The sequence below is a fragment of the Mirounga leonina genome, unplaced genomic scaffold, assembly GCF_011800145.1.
Source record: "Mirounga leonina isolate KUSES-001 unplaced genomic scaffold, KU_Mleo_1.0 Mir_174, whole genome shotgun sequence".
Taxonomy (NCBI): domain Eukaryota; kingdom Metazoa; phylum Chordata; class Mammalia; order Carnivora; family Phocidae; genus Mirounga; species Mirounga leonina.
The window spans coordinates 61,675,657-61,693,781 of record NW_023270451.1 but is presented as its reverse complement, the minus strand read 5'-3'; the positions used below and the strand labels follow the sequence as shown (position 1 = coordinate 61,693,781).

General features: G+C 35.9%; 1 protein-coding gene across 5 annotated transcripts in view; it reads right to left on the bottom strand.

The window, feature by feature from the left end:
* Window positions 1-18,125, bottom strand: part of CPED1 (cadherin like and PC-esterase domain containing 1) — a 269,600-nt gene that overhangs the window by 112,320 nt on the left and 139,155 nt on the right. For all 5 annotated transcript variants that reach the window (XR_004682084.1, XM_035020998.1, XM_035020996.1 and 2 more), the window contains 3 exons: window positions 17,625-17,675; window positions 13,194-13,377; window positions 11,148-11,316 (listed from right to left, as the gene is read on the bottom strand). Coding sequence is in view for 4 of the 5 variants with exons in the window: in XM_035020998.1 (XP_034876889.1) it covers window positions 11,148-11,316; window positions 13,194-13,377; window positions 17,625-17,675 (404 nt within the window). In the remaining variant the exon portion in view is untranslated. The remainder of the gene's footprint in view (window positions 1-11,147; window positions 11,317-13,193; window positions 13,378-17,624; window positions 17,676-18,125) is intronic.

Below are 18,125 nucleotides of genomic sequence, written 5' to 3'. Positions count from 1 at the left end.
CGGGGCTCAATCCCAGGACCCTGGGATCGTGACCTGAGCTGAAGGCAGATGCTTAATGACTGAGCCACCCAGGCGCCCCAGGATTTTCTTTTTAATAATGATTTACAACTACCTCTAAATATAATGCCGATTTTCCATCAAAAATTTTTATTTATAGTTTTTATATTTTGTTATACCAAGAAGATGCCACTAAGACTTAAGAAATAAGGGTATGAAATAGAGTGCATGTTCTAAAGAAGAAACAGAGATCTATTTTTAGTCAAGCAGAGTGGTCAGCAAATTTGTAATTGATCATTCATTTAATACATTTAGAAATAGCAAGTTTGCATTGGAGACTTAAGGATATGGAGCTGGCTCAAGATCTCAGGAAACATGTCAAGGTCTGGATTCCAAAAGTTCTTTTACATAAAGTACAACTACTAACTGTCCAAAGGTTTGATAACCAGCCCATAGGTTCTCATCCTCACTTTGCCACTGATTGGCAATGAACCTTGGTAAATTATTAAGGATAGATCTTGGCAAGTTATTGAAGCTTATCCATATGCAGAATGAGGGGTAGAATAGCCAAGATCTTCCCAACTCTGAAGTTTAGTGTGACATTGGAATACACGATTCACAAATGACTTTAAAATAAATATATCTGCTGCCCACAGAGCTATTGGTCAATCCCGCCACTGGAGACATGCCTGGCTACTCCCCCCTCCTCTACTGGTATCTCCCCATTAAAGGCCTGGGCCACTGGAGCCCTTCTCCCACACAGAATCATGGCAGAGTCCCCTGGCATACTTATCCCGTCCTCAGGACCCTTCTAACTGTATTAAACATCACATGTTAGGAGGATTTTGGATGTTTCCTGTAACCTAACATCACTTGTAAATTTTTTTCTATAGAAAAAAATAAATAACTACAAGTTCTAAATAACAACCTACAAATAAACTTTTGGGACCAAAGTCTTTTGGAAACCATATACTTATTTCAGCATCTAGTTTCAGAGTGGGATGCAGTGACTAAGAGCAGAGCTTGTAAGGAGCAGAGCCTGCTGCTAGTAGGTAGCAGAGCTCTGGAACCAGGCTGCCCGGGTTCCCCAACGGGCTCTATCTACTTCTTTTATGAGTAGGCAGGCGTGTCTCTAGCGGTGGGATTGACCAGTAGCTCTGTGGGCAGCTTATGTGACTGTGGGCATGTTCTCTGTAACTCCAGTTCTCCATCTGCAAAATCACTGGGCGTTATCAAAGTATTTGCTTTGTCAGTGTTTGGTTTGGTTTTGAGAACTGAGTGAATGAATGTAAAGCAACTAGAATAGAACCCGGCACATGGTAAGCCCTGAAAAAAATGTTAGATACTATGCATTTTAAATAGTCTCAAAAGTGTCAAATCTCTCATCTGTGAAGATGTATTAGCATTTGGGAAAAACCCAAATGTCATTTGGAACAAATTCTGATTTTAAACAAGTGGGGGGAGGTTAGCTGTTTGGGTTTGAATTGTGATGTGAATGTATAGAATGGGACACATTTTCTCATTTAAGTCATTATCAGGTATGAATATGTTTATATTGTCTTTTGAAGTGATGGCTTTCAAAAGTGATGGTACTTTTTGAAAAGAGATTATGCACACCAAAAAATTAAATTACATTATAGTTATACCTTCCATCTGATGTTACATAGGTATCTTTGTCCTTTGCTGCTCATTTATAAAATTGGCAAAGGGAACACTGATCTCCTTACCTTTAATGGAATCTACCAGATAATATCTGTGAAAGGGTGTCCCTGTGCTTGGCAAAGAAATACTTCCTCTCTCTTTGTGAAATAACTCTAATTCTCGGTCTCTCAATGAGACTGCCCATATGAGGTCAAGGGGTCATACATACAAAATTAGTTGTGCAACTATTGAAATTAAAACACATTTAGGACAAACTTCACACTTAAATCTGGAAGTTTCATTTATTACATATACTGTAAAATTTATTGTATAATTTAGCAGAGGTGGTTGTTCTGCAAAGCCCTTCATGTTCCTGTATCTTATTAAATCTAACCTTAAATATAAGCAATTTAAAAATCTCCAATTCAGTTTGGTCGACCTCAGTTTTTTTTTTTTTAAAGCTTATCTTAAACTTTCTTCTTATACCAACCTGAAGGCATTTTATTTATCTATTTATATTTTGCAAACATGTATATTCCAAACTCCAACAATATTAACTCAGTTTTTCCTTAAAACCACTCTATGGGATCAATACTATTACATCCCTATCTGAGGGATGAGAAACCTGCCCAAGTTCTCCAACATGTAAGTGGTAAACTGTGACTCAAAATCAGACTGTACAAATAATATTTTGATCAAAGTATTTAAGAAAGGTTATTCCACTTAAAGAAAAAATTTCCCTCCCTGGTTTTTCTTAAACCTGTGAAATCAGGGCCTCTTAACTCTAGCAGTAATTTAAATTTAAAATAACCTATGAGGTCTGGAAAAATAATTCTCAAGCCTTTGGGGTGGGGATGGAGTAGACGAGGTAGAAACACAGGAATATCAGTGAAAGTCTGCCCCCCTTTGCTGAAGAATGAGATCCTAAAGAGTTGGGGGGGCCACTGGGGTGGAGAGACCGTGTCTGCTTTGAAGAATGAGGTCATGTTCAATGTTTTAAACTCATTAGTCCTGCCTAAAAAAAGGATGTGGATGAAAAAGGAAAAAAAAAAAAGACAAATTAGCATCATTTTCAAAAGAAGTTAAATATGTCAGGCAGTAAAGTGTCCTAATTCTGCCTTCGGGGAACGTATGTCAAACCAACTTGCAGTTCTGCAATTGGTGAAACCGTCTGCAAGGAATACCCCATCCCTCATTCCTGTTTGTACAACACACACCTATTGAAGGAAATGTTACAGTTGGTCAGATGCATGTGGAAATTTTCTCAGCATTACCTAATTCAGCCATTGGGCCAAGCTTTCTTTGAACAAAAAACGATTTGTGATAGCCTGATGAAAGAAAGCACATCAATGGCTTTGACTAATGAGGACAATATAAACAGTTCAAACGACACAGTATTTACTTTCCCTGTGTTTCCAGGACCACCATTACCTACAACTCATAACCACTTTCTCTGAGCCTGTAAAAAGAAAACAATGGCCAGGGGTCTCATCGTGGATGTTTATTTCCAAGGCAATGTTCGATCTGCTGGCATTTTGCTTTGAGAACCATAATAACTGCTGATTCTCTGGGCTAACAGAGATCATCGAAAAACCACACATAATCCCCAAATGGTACATTGTTATAGAGATACTAATTTTTTTTACTATGAAAACAATAAATGAAATAACATATATAAACACTTAGGAGAGTTTCTTGGACAAAGTAGGTGCTCAATAAATTGAATTATAATCATGTGTATTTATGCCAGAAGTGAAACCGTCCTTATTCTGCTTGTTGCTGCTAGTGATATTCGGCATCAGATTGTGAGTTACTAGGATAGGAACTTTTTATCCGAGATTTTTCCTAAATTTGAAATTGTATGTGGCATTGTGTATGCTTGTGTATTATTACTTGGAACAAGGGGTAAAAACTTTCATCAGATATGCAAAAGGGTACTTTGCTTCCTCCAAAACGTTAAAGGCCACCGACCCACAGGAATCGTTTTGCTTTAACTTGTCTTATACAGAGCCCAAATCTGTTGTTTGACGGAACCACAGATGCTTTTTTAAACATGAGTCATGTTCTAGGCTTGGTTTAGAAGGGGGAGGAGAACGTATAAAATGCCTAATTCAGCTCCCACGCTCTCTCCCCTCTCTTACCACCATCCTCACTATCCTGCTGTGTACCTTTGCACCCGAAAAATGGGGAAGACGTGGAGAAAGAGAGATACAAGATCTAGGGGCCGTTTGGAGCAACTGAAGCCCACAAAGAAGCAGGTATCAGCAATTGGAGTTATCAAAAAGAAACCCCATTTATCTGCTTCCCTGTTCGCCACAGTTTCCCTCAAAGTTTCAAATGTCACATTTGAAATCTGGTTACTCTAACAGAGTATTTTATTTAAAGACCTGTCAGGGATCTTTTCTATTTCCCTGTACAGTTCACGAATCAGAGGACTAATTCTTAGGATGCCAAAACAGAAACTTCAAACAAAAATGAGTGGACAGATACAGCAGAAGGCTGTACTCAGAAACTTCTGGATGCTGAAGCCAGGAAGGTCTCATTCTCTTCCACATTGTGTTGGTGTCGCCGCACTCATGGTAGTAAAAGTTTGTTTCTTCTTGTAAAGGGAGCAGATGTGACTTGGAGAAACATGGAGAACAGATGTGCCGAACACAAGTTTTTATTTAAATGGTAATTTATCTGACCGTAAGTTACATTAACTCATGAAGTGAGTGCTTAACATAGCTTTTTTTCACCAGCTCAGAAAGATAATTTATATAAGCACTAAAACAGGCCATGAACTAAAGAACACACCCCTCTCATCTTCGCTGGCTTTTTAAGAAAACAATGCGAAATAAAAATTCCCAAGCCTCAGATGTATGTGAATGCTTACTGGTCACTGAGGAGGTCACTGCCATCAAAATGTCTGGGTGTGCAAACTGCTCGTGGAAATGACATTTCACTTCCCTTTCTGCTACAAAGGCTCTTGAAGAATGCTGGTAAAGCTGTGCTCAGTCCCTGCACACAGAACCTGAAACACCTGCAAAGGGCTAAGTGTTTAAGTCAAGAGCAATCGACAAGACTTGAAAGAATGCCTACAGCCTGGGTCATTGATAATGATATGGATGTCTTTGCTATACATTCTTCAGAGTGAAGTAGAAGAGTAGGGCCAAATTCTCTATTATGCACAATGGGAACCGTGCCTACAGCACACAGTACTAATTTTAGGAGCCCAAGAAAATGCTTGAATTTCCTTTATAATTAGAAGAAGAAAACTGAACTCTTCAAAGTGTGTGTGTGAGTACATGCACATATAATATATATTCATCTTTATACTGACACAGTTGCAAAATATGAGTTTAAGTATTTCTTTCATGAAAGAAGGGGTCCACAGAGGCCAAAGTGCCTGGGACTCATGAACATCTGGAATGCAACCATGTGGATCAGCCCAGGTCACCCACTCTCCCTTCTAATTCCTAACCAGTGCTTCCTGTCCCAATTCCTTTACAATTCCAGCATCCTCACTATTATTAGTTCCTACTTCTTTTGCTGTTCTCTTTCTTCCTTCTTTTTCTCCTCCCCTATATACCTGCAGGTAAGCACTAGAGGTACATCTTGATAAAAAGAGTTTACATGAGGTGATGATGATGATGATGATGGTAATTGAACACTGATTGAGCACTTGATCATACACTAGGTTCATGATGAAACTTTGCATTTATCTTCTAGCTGAATCCTTAGAACAATTTGAGAGACAGGTTCTATCACTAGTTCTATTCTTAAAGACAAACTGAGGTTTAGAGAGCGTATATACCTTGCACTAGGAGACACAGCAAATTAGACCAGTTAGAAGCAGAGCCAGGACTGAAACCCAGGCTTCCCTGATAGCAATTATGGGCATGATCCTTGGAGTCCATGGCTTTGAACCACGGGGTTAGGAAAGTGGCCTGACATAATTTGCTTAAGATGCAAATTTTGCTCTAATAAAATTATCTTGACAGAGCAAACTGACTTTCATCCTGTTCATAGTGCCAGAGAAAATTCTGACATTTACAGTGGAGACATTCTCTTCTACATGTGTGAGGACTGAATGCAGTGTTCAATCACAGCATTCTGGAACCTATTAATATCCACTCATTAAAGTCAGAGAGATATCATAATAAATCACTGAAGGTGGAAACTGACACATGAAGAACCTGTTCTTAATACCTTTGAGACATACACCCAAAATATAAAACCCTTAAAATTAAATATAAATATATGTTAATTAATACAAATAGAAATAAATAGAAATAAGTACATAAATTTATAAATGAATATAAAAATGTAAAAGAGCCCAAGACTTAATTTTCTCTTAGAAGGGAGTGGATGAAGTAGATAATAAAAACCACCTGTATTATTGTATCTGTTTGTTGTGAGGATTAAATAAGAGTATGAAAGTAAGGTCCTTTCACACCGATGAATATGATGAAAGTATCATCAAATTGCCAATTCCACAGTACATTCTTCTCACTATTATAAAGTGAACATGTGAACAAAGGGTTTTATAAGTTTTGAAAAAATATATTGTAGATGTTTTTAATAGAAACAATAAGGTAGTGAGTTGTGTTAAATAATGAAAAGGATCAACTGGAAATTGCTAATGTGTAATCAAGCATAATATTTATTTATTATTAGTATTAGTATTTTTAAAGATTTTATTTACTTATTTGACAGAAAGTGAGAGAGCACAAGCAGGGGGAGCAGCAGAGGGAGGGGGAGCAGCAGAGGGAGAGGGAGAAGCAGGCTCCCCGCTGAGCAGGGAGCCCGATGCGGGGCTCGATCCCAGGACCCAGGGACCATGACCTGAGCTGAAGGCAGATGCCTAACCGACTGAGCCACCCAAGCGCCCCATCAAGCATAAAATTGTAAAAAGCCTGAGCATTGGAAAACATTTTAACAATTAGTAAAAATAGTAGTTTAGCTAAGTAGAATTCCAATATGTAAAATATTAAACCTGATTAAATATTGGGACCAAGAAAGATAGCCAGATACTAGGATATATATGATATCTAGTAAAATATTAGATGTTAGCTCTAAAACTTTTCCTTCCAATAGATACACTATGGAAGGGAGGACTCTGATTCCATAACATTCCTCATCAAAATAAGGATTATGAAGACCTCAGAATTTTGCAGTAATTCTAGAACATTATAAAAATTATCACTGTACATGACCATGAAAACAAATTCTACTTAACTAAATCTTAACAGGTTGAATACTGGCTAAATGAATTTCCTAAACAGGTTAATAAGATTATAAGTGTAATAAGAGTTTCAGATTCTACAGTCCAGAGTAATGATTAAGGGGATCAATTTGAAGTCTGTCAGACCTGTATTCAAATAACACCTTTGCTACTAATTACGTATGTTTTAAAGCTTTACTTTCTCCATAAGTTAAGGGCGGGGACAGTTATCACCTATGTTTAAAGTTGCGAAGAACACTAAATAAGATAAAAAGGTAAAGGTCTTAGTATCATGTCTGGCATATAATAAAAGTTCTACAAATGTTGCACTGTATCTCCTACGGTATATGACACGTTTGTAAGAGCAAAGTGTATAGCAGATAATTAATAAACAGCTGTTAGCTGGGAGCCTTTCACGACAACACAGGCTTTATTGTTGAAAAATTGAATCACATTCTTCCAGTGTACTGGGGTAGGCAAGGTAACCAAAAAATCACTAAAATGAGTATTTAATAGATATTATAACTTTGGAAATGAACAAAGGTTTTTTAAAGTAGTCATCGATAAATGCTCTTCTATTCTTTTACTGTGGGTGTTTGCCAAAATATTAGACAATTATCCCATGAATTGTTTTGTAATCTTTGTGTTGAGAAACAGTACAAAAATAAATGGGAAAATTATAAAGCATTTCCAAATGCTATAACTGGAGTCATTTACACATCACTTAATAGCTCTGCATATAGATCACTAATTTTTTTAATAAGGCAGCAAATGTCAGTTTTAAATCTATAGCTAAATGCTGGACAAAACTTTTTTTTAAAATGGGTTTTTTTCCTTTCCTTGGTATTTTCCTTTTATTAATTGTAATTTATTTTAAAATGAAGGCTGTTTCTAACAAATGGATCCCTGAAATGTAGTCTCCTACGCTTCTGCTATATGACCTCTCTGTAGATTTTATTTATGGCCCTATTCTGGCACAACACTTTGGGGGCAAAATGTTTATGAGACCATAGATCATTTATACAAATCAATTTCTATGGATGCTATACTGTTATCCATGTCAAAACTTTTTGATTTGGAAAGAGATATTAAAAGAAATATTCCCCCATATGTGTTTTAATTTCCTTAGAACATAAATATATTTTATTAATTCTGAAGCATGACATATTCCAACCATAATAACAGTTTATTACTTTCTAAATCTTTCTTCCTAACAGCAAAACATTATGCTATTTATGGGTAAATCAAAATGAAATAACAGTCTAGGTATGTTATATCACTTTTTATGTTTCATTAAGAATCATGTTTTTTATAATTGAATGCATATTTCTGATTATAATTACATTAGACAGAAAAGATGGCAAATTAATGAGAAGAATGAAGAGCTGTCATGTTAGCATCACTGACCATAGAAATGATGAAAAACACAAGGATGAGAAAAGAGAAGAGTGATTCTTCAACATTCAACATTGAAGGATTACCTCTAACCTATTCATACTTTGAGTAAATCCACAACAGATTTACTAGATTTACTAGTGGAAAGTACAAAAGCAGGCCTGTTATTGGCATATATCAGTGGTTCTCGACTGGGGTCAGTGTTGCCCCCCATCTGACATTTGGCAACGTCTGGAGACATTTTTTGTTGTCACAGTTTGGAAAGGGTATACTTTTGGAATATACTGGATGGAGGCCAGGGATGCTGCTAAATAGTCTATAGTGCACAGCATAGTTTCCTAAAACAAAAAATTATCCAGCCCTCATATTGATAATGCTGAGGTTGAAAAGCCTCGGTCCAGATCTAGTTGTCTTCTATCAGTCATATAGATTAATCCTTTCTCCCTCACTGGTAATAACTCAAGTAAGAGTTGCCTCTGTGGTAACCATATACAAATTCCAACTGGCAATATAATTAGAAACAGACACCAAACTCAGATAGTTAATTATGGCTAAGTAGGTATTTAACAATATTTCATCATATAAATGATACAAAATGTCAATTAACAAATTAATTAAATTATCTTATTATTCACCAAAATGTCAAAGTAATTGATTTTTTGACTGGTATGCCTTATATTTGTTTTCCCTTCACTGATAGTCTTTTGGTGAAATGATCAAATGAATAGCTGATAACCAGAAGGTGAGAGAATGGGAGAAGGAGAAATTAGGAGGCTTGATTAACCACAAATTGAATACTCTTTTTTGGTTATTTTAATGTAGATTGCCTTTTAGGTTTGTTTAAAATTTAATAATGGAGTCCATTAGGACAAAATCTACTTTATAATATAAGGAAGAAATGTAATTTTTCCCTTTAACCAACAAATAAACTGTAATTAAAGTTTAATTCATTTCCTTTGGTTTGCCACATACACACTTTAGGAGTTCAAATAGAATGGTCTACCATTTAATATGCAATGGTTTGACTCTGGACGTCAACATAAGAATATAGTAAAGCCCTACGGTTGTTGATAAAATAGAAAAAGAACAATTTAGAAGACCAAACGTTTGTGAGTCTCATAATGTATATCTGTTTAGCTATGAATTTGGAAACTCTGAAATAGCTGAGAATTGATAGGAGTTCTGAAATTGTATCTCTTGCTCTTTGTATTCTGAACTTCATGATGGTATCAGCTTGCAGTGAAAGCCAAAGACTCTAATGAGATTAAGCATAAACAAGAAATAAGGGAAAGGTCTCTGGATTAGAACTGTCACTAGAGCCTAGGGTGAGAAAAATCCTACCTCTATTATTGACTTCTCTCAGTTCCTGAGGCCACTCATGCCTCATTAAGTATCTAAATCAATATTTATTATTCATTCATTATCTCTTCAGTCATTTGACAGTTTGTAAAGGAAGGCTAAAAAAATATTAGTGCTTATTACACACTTTTCCATGTTATAAAATATAGTACTGCTGTGGGACCACACATAAACTTTAAATTAAAACCTTCTGGAAAGAATTCTTATAAATGACTGAAATACTTTTCTGCAATCATCTATAGGATATATCCCACAAGAATTTTCTAATATTTTTCTTCATAATATAGTAACAAATTCCTAATATAATCCATTGTCTAAGGTAATTGCATGGTAATTAACTTATTTCTGATGAATGTAGTATTTGAGAAGAGAAGCATGTCTTGGAAGATAATACATCTTCTCTACTAATGTTTTTCTCTTATATTATTGAAGTATAATTTATATTCAGTATATATAATTTATATATATAGCAAAATACATTTATATGTATTTTATATACAATAAGTTGCACAAATCTTAAGTGCATAGTTAATTGAATGTTTCACATATCTATACACCACCTGGTTATGGATGTAACCACCACCCAGATTGGGAAGCATATATGGAGAAGAGTGATCAGGCCAAGTTAGCAGGAGCATAAATACACTCTGACAAATAATGGGGAGAGGGGGAGAGAATACTTATCTGGCCATTACATTTTCATCCTCCTCACTGAGACTCAGTCAGCTACTTCTCTCTCTTACTAATCCTCTGTGCTTCAATGCTCCCAATAAGTTATCAGTCACTGAAACACGATATATTCGCAATTTTGCTTTCTGGCTGAATAGGAGATATGCTAACATCAATTACTACTTCCCCAGAAGCACTTATAGTGAGGGTGCATGATGTGAGGAAATGTAGAAGGTTATACCTGGAATCCTAACAAAGGGAAGAAATGGAGGAAAGAACCACCAAATAAGACAAAGTCTCTGGGTCACATTCACCCTCCAAGATCAACAGGGCTACAAAGTGGTATGTGGTGGTCACAAGAGAAACTACGGCCTTTAGGAATGATTAAGATACAAGAAGTGCAGGAAAAATAAATCTACTCAAGCAAATGTAATTTCATTCATCTGGTATCCCATCCATGAAATAGCTTCGTAAATTTTTCTCTAATTCTTTAAAATAAACTCCACTGAACCTCATTTAAAATTTCAGAGTAGATTCAGGTATAAATCCAAGAAACACAGCACAATTTAACATGGAAATATAAACTCAAGTGTAAAATCAATTTTATAACTCAGTGTGATCACTCAGACATTTTTTTCAATATTAAGCACAAAAAGTCCACTGAGCACAGGAAGTGTAGGGAGCAGCCACCACACTACAAAGAAAAATACTCACAAGGTAACTCACATAACTGCCTGGGACTCCTTCTCTTTGGAAATGAGACCACACTTTGGATTTGCAAGCATACATGTTTTTCCTAACAATTTTCATTTGGCATTTTTCACCTGGGTTAACAGATCACTCCCAATTCAACCCGAGTGCAAATGTAGAATTCACTTACCTGCACAAAACCACATGCTGTGAAGTCTTCAAACAAGGGCAGACTTGGACGGTCTTCTCTGTAGATGGTGAGTTTATACGTGCTCAGGGTCTCCCCCTGTGCTGGAGATTCATCCACCACCAGCATTGAGATTTTGTTCATTCCCAAACCCAGAGGGTAGTTGGCAAAGCTAGAAAGAGAGAGAGAGAGATTTATTCATATGTCCATACGAATAAATAAATATTGATATATGATGGATTCATACATCAATATTTATTTAATGCCTATAATTTGTACACAAAAGAAGATAAGGTCTACACAACTTCATAAGAAACTTAAAATATGAAAAAAAACTTAATTATGTATTTGGTATGCCAACAATTATCTTGCAGAGCAAGTCATGTCCTCTAGCAATCACCAGGAAGGAAACTAATATTTATTAACCACTTCTCAGGATCATACATTATCTCATTTAATATATCAACTCTATGCCTAAAGCCCCATGGTAGAGTCAGGGCTGGTGTCCAGGTTGGTCTGACTTGAATTCTCTTTTCTTTCTACTAGACTCTCCTAGCTCTCAGGGATGCCAAATGCATTTCCTTACCCACAGCATGGGGGGGAGGTTCCTTGCCATGAACATGGTATGTAATACAGTTCTATCTTCTGTTCAAAATTATAAACAAAAGAGTTGGTGACTCTCAAAAGAGTTAATAGAAAAAAAAATCCCATGAGACTAGGAATATTAGTGTTAGTATGTCCATAAATTGTCACCAAAATATTTGTTCAACCCCTGAATATTCAAAATCTTGAGGAGTTGGGAAATGGTAGAAGGTAGCTACCCTTAATGAGTCTCTTTAATATTTCAAATCACAAGATCCTCTCTTGTCACAACGCTGTGACAAAGATTAGATGCAAACATTGCTAACAAAGTATCCAAAATCTATAAAGAACTTATCAAACTCAACACCCCAAAACTAAATAATTCAGTTAAGAAATGGGTAGAAGACAAGAACAGATGTTTTTCCAAAGAAGACATACAGATGGCTAACAGACACATGAAAAGATGCTCAACATCACTCATCATCAGTGAAATACAAATCAAAACCACAATGAGATACACCTCATACCTGTCAGAATGGCTAAAATTAACATAGGAAACAACAGATGCTGGCAAGGATGTGGAGAAAGGGGAACCTCTTACACTGTTGGTGGGAAGGCAAACTGGTGCAGCCACTGTGGAAAACAGTATGGAGGTTCCTCAGAAAGTTAAAAAAATAGAACTACTCTATGATCCAGCAATTGTACTAGTAGGTATTTACCCAAAGGATACAAAAATGCTGATTTGAAGGGATACATGCACCCCAAAGTTTACAGCAGCACTATCCACAATAGTCAAAATATGGAAAGAGCCCAAATGTCCATCGACTGATAAATGGATAAAGAAGATGTGGTATATACATAATGGAATATTACTCAACCATCAAAAGAATGAAATCTTGCCATTTGCAACAACGTGGATGGAGCTAGAGTGTATTCTGCTAAGTGAAATAAGTCAAGAAAGAAAATACTATATGATTTCATTCATATGTGGAATTTAAGAAACAAAACAAATGAACATAGAGGAAGGAAAAAAGGAGAGGGAAGGAAACCATGAGACTCTTAACTATAGAGAAGAAACTGGGGATGGAGGGAGATGGGTGGGGGATGGGCTAAACAGTGGGGATTAAGGAGGGCACTTGTGATGAGCACTGGGTGTTATTATATGTAAGTGATGAATCACTAAATTCTGCACCTGAAACCAATTTTACCATATCTGGGAACTAACTTGAATTTAAATAAAAACTTGAAATTGAAGATTGTTAACAGATCAGTAGAGCACTGATATGTCCTTTTTTTACCACATGACACCTGAAAAGTGGAAGGAAAGAAAAAATTTTTACCACATGACACCCTGGCAATCTCTCCAACTAATCTGACACTTCAGCTTTTCTCAACCTTCAAATGTTGCTTCAGATATTTGCTTCCCACTATGATGTCTCCACTCAGCCCTGGTCAACATCCCCGTACCTTAGTCCTGCCCGATCATGCAGGTACACCTTGCACTGACACTTAGAAGTCTCCGCTCCAATTGTCACTGTGACCACATCAAATGGGACTTCAGAGTAATAATCTTTGATCTTTGGGTTAAATTCAGGATTTAGCTCCAAATGTGGATGTGTGAGGATCTGCTTGATATAACATTGTGTGTCATCTGTTAAAATAAAACAACAATAGCAAAGAAAAGACAACTGTGAAATGGATAGATGTTTAAAAAGCATATATGATTAAGATTGTTGTTTTTTTTTTAATCCTTTGAACAACCTTCATAATCATTGCTGATTTTCCACTTGGCACTCTGGTTATATTTGATTTGTGGCTTCAGCTGGATTTTCTATTTGTCAAATTTTGTAGAGCTTGCCTTATATAACAGCTGTTGACTTTAGTTGGCATTATATAGATGATAGTTTTTGCTCAGCCCTTAAAAGTTTAAAGGCGGTGAGAAGGTGGGAAAATGTCTCACCAGTGGATTGATAACATTTTCGTGGCATTTATTGCATCTATCAAGCAACTGGTAAATGGGGGTGATGACTCTGTGAAGTGGGAACAGAAGGGCACCAGCAGGGAATGAGGAAAATTTCTTAATGGGGAAGGTCATTCAACTGCCATTGAATTGATATAGTAGCTTACAGGCAGTAGGGTGAAGAACGTAAACTCCAGTATTTTACCAAACACTCAGATACAAAAACAGCAGCAGGATATTCTGAGACCCCCCTCCCTGCCCTGGTCACCCCAACCCAAGAAAGTGCCCTAAAGTATGAGAAAGAAATGTTATACTCTCCTCAATCCTGCTGTAGAACTCAGCATATTACTTCACACCATTGATTCTAAGCCATTCTAAAAATGTATTTCTAGGTGGTAGCCCAATTTTTACAGAAGTATCTTGATGAGAAAAAGAAAAATGCATTTATAGGCATATATACCAGCTACTACTAAATTATATTGATTACATATTTGGAATAAACACATTACTCTAAAGAAGCTTAGTAAATGTTTTTCAAAGAAATATTAGTATTTTGTTCCATAAATACTTTTCAGTAGTTAACAAAATTCCAGTGGATTCTATGGAAATCTGTAAAATGAAAGTATCCTTCTATTGCCTTTAAATAAAATGTTAAATGATGTTTAACAACATGGCAACAAAACAGATAACGCAGAATTCGCTGCCGGAAGCTATACACTGAACTTAAAGAAAGTCCATGATCCTCTGAACCATGTCCCTTCCTCTATCTATATAAAGCTATCACAGTGAGGTTTCTAAAATCAGATCTGCAACAGCTTCCATTCTTTAATGGTCTCTCGTTATCTCCAAAATCTAGCACAAGCTCCGAATAAAGCAGAAGAGGTATTTCACAATCTCTTCCTCATCTTCCTCTCTCCAGTCACATCTCCCATTCCATCCTGGACTTTGTGACCTATCAAGGCCAACCATTTTATATTTCTTTGACAGACATGGAGACATACCTCCAAACCCATGGCGGTGGATGCCACCGACTTTATGGATATTTTATTCCAGTTCTGAGAACTGTGTCTCAGTACGACTATCATACACGTGTGAAAATGAAAGCTGAACATGAAAATGAAAAAAACCTTGTGTATTTCTGACCCACACTCTATAGTTTTCTCGGCTGACAAAAGAAAAAACTATCCAGGTGCAAATTAGGAACAAGTAATAATACAAAAGATATATTGTAATTTCATTGTAGGGAAAAGTCTTAGTAAAAAATAAACAACTAGTCAATTTGGTTAAACAACTGAGGGAATTGGATAAATGACCCATTTGATTGATTGTACTTTTTACCAAAGATTTGATCTGGCTGATAGATGTAGGTAGACTGCATCTATAATTTTGACGATCATTGTCAACTCCTGAAATTTTTACAATAAAAGAGAAAAAGTTAAAGAATGAGGGCAAGATTATATTATTAGATTTCATCATGAAAAGGACCGTAGCTTTTTATTTGAGTTCAACTACTTATTAATAATGTATTCATTTAAAAAAATTTTTTTCCAGCACATTCTATGTTCAAGACTGAGATAAGCACAGTAAAAACAGGCTATTATTGGTCATAAGATCTGACTCAAATGGAGACTGTGAACCTAACATAACATTTTAAACAGGCTGGAGTCCAGAGATACAAAATGTGCTTTTGAGAGGACCGTTTCCTAAGTAGAAAGGGAATATAAACACTTGCATTACACTTTTATGTTCAAAACCAGTTAAATGAATAATGAAGTAGAAGATTTTTCAAAATAGTAACCACAGAAGATGTACTTTAACTTAAGAAGGCATATTTTTATAAAACAGTCACTGAGAGTTAATTTCCCTGCAGTTTACACTTTCACTTAACAGTGAAAGTTTCCAGTGGGGCTTGCCCATTGTAACACTGAAATGCAGCCCCACACGAGACATAATGCATAATCATTCTCTTAAGCAAGATTCTAGCGAGCGCTTGTTTTTGGTTTCATCAGAAACTCTCCAACTCTGGCTTAAGTGCTGCATCCTAAAGCCCTGCTTAAAAGCTGATCTATCTTGATATCATCTTCCCTTGAATCATCAGTGTTGCTGCCAACAAACACCTGGAGTTTCCTTGGCATCCTTCCCAGCCCAGTGCCAACTCGCCTCAGGCCAGCTTACCTCAGATCCATGGAGAACCCAGCATGAGCTATGGTGGTAGCAGGCTGCTCAGCCTATTTGGCAAATGTATTTCGGAAAGCCATTTGAAGTTTTGGTTGCTTTTAATGGATTCATTTAACCACAGAGTTTTATTGCCCTCTTGAGGGATGATCGTAACTCATATTAAACACGAGAAAAGCCTAGACTCTGAAGGATGATCCCACCTGTCCTGAGGCATCATCAAGTTATTTTTTAAATCTTAGATCATGCCATGAAAGTAGGCAGATTAATTATACAGACCCAGGTAGGACTAGTTTTTTATCAACATAAAAATATGAACTAAGCTGAAGAGCTTATCTAACCTGTTCACATCCTCTACAGCAGGTTACCCGGGAATGGAAAAAAAGTGAGATGATCCCCATAGAGTTGTTTCATTTTATACATCATAAAATAGAAGACCAAAGAGGTGAAGTGACTTTCTTGATGGTGCATCTCTCCCAGAGCCTAGCACTTGACAAATGTGCATTCCCGTCTTGCTCCAGGTTTCCTCCCTAGTCCTTTCCCCACTCTAACCTAGGCACCAGTATCCCAAGAGGTGCATGTATTTTTCTAGGAGGAAGAGATTGGATGAAAAGTGCAGGCAAGGAACAGCAGAAGTCATATCTGTTATTTTTCCTGATCAGCAATACTTTATTTAAAATGCCATTTTTCTTTAGTTGGATGTACTTGTTGATTCTATTAAACCACATTATTGTATAACCTCTCAGTCTACCCAGATTTTAATGATACTGTTAAAACATAATGAATGAATTAAATTGCATTTTAGAAGATACAAATTAGATTTTATTAAACTGGAAGACTCTTATTTATAATAAATTAAACCTTAGTCCATAAATTTTATTTTTTCCAGCTTTTATGTTTTACTGGAATAGACTTTTCGTGAAAGGCTAAATTTTCTGAGTGTATGTTTTAGCACTATATACATATATATATGTATGTATGTATACATGGTCAAAAAGCAAACCTGCTAAGTAGAACTCTTATTTTTCCATCATATTGTTATAAAGTATTAAGATAATTCATGAGCTTTAGACAAAGAATTGGAAGATCCAGCTTTGTGATCCAGCTCAGGCACTTAATAGCCCTGTGATCTTGGAAAGGTCAGTCAGATTCTCTAGAATTATATATTTTCAAGGCCACTGGAATAATACTGACCAGAGTAAAGAAAATTATTTTTAAATCCTAAAATCTATATACTTGAAATGTATTATTATATACATGCCATTTTTCTTGATCATACCTTAGTAAAAAAAATCATGAATTTTAAGAAAATAAACTGAAAATCAGATTAAAAACTCTCTGTTATATAAAAAAATCAACTCAAGTACTATCCATTATGTCAACAATCTGGCAGAAAAGGAATCCCTGTGGGGTTGTGTGAGTCCTAAAAATTGATGTATAAAGCAAATAAGCCAAGTTTATCCACTTGAGAAGTCTCCAAGGCAAAGTCTTAGCACCCTGAAGACCCCTCAAAATGAGTTTGAAAGTCACTGGCCTTAAACAAACAAACACATAAACATAACATTTCATGTTCAAAAATAGAAAATTAAAGATGTTCTTCTTATGCAAAAGTGACATATCAACCCATTCAGAAACTTCTAAAAATTTACTTAAAATACATTACAGTCTAAAAGTACTCAAATATGGTAAAATGGTGATTTATTCAAAGCTGGGCTATGCCTCGCTATTGATCATGCCACTGAAACACTTTCATTGGAACTCACCATTACTGCAATGAACTTCTTTGGTTTCATTCATGATTCGTGGAACAGCAGCTAAAAAAAAGGTTAATTTAAAATGAAAACTATTAAAATAAAAGGAATACATATTCAGTAATCTCGAACAGCATACTTTTTATTGTTTAACTTTTCTTATATCAGAAAGCCCTTCTTAGTTAAACTGAAAGCTACAGTAAAACAAAAGAAGTTCTTTGGTTCAGATCTCAGGAGAATGATTACTTGAAACAGGAAAATATTAGGGGAGAAAAATGAATGGTCCAAATGTCATCCATTGCCTGGGGGTGATGTTGAGATTCCTTCTATGAAGGTTCCATGATTTTATGACTATAATATCCCAAATCATTAGAATTGCAGCAATTTTATCCAGTTGATTCCACTGACATTTCCTCTTAAGTTTCTAAAGTAAACCAAACATCTATCTAAAAATCTCTTTACTACCTAACAAATAATACATTATATGTAAAAAAAAAAAAAAAAAAAAAAAAA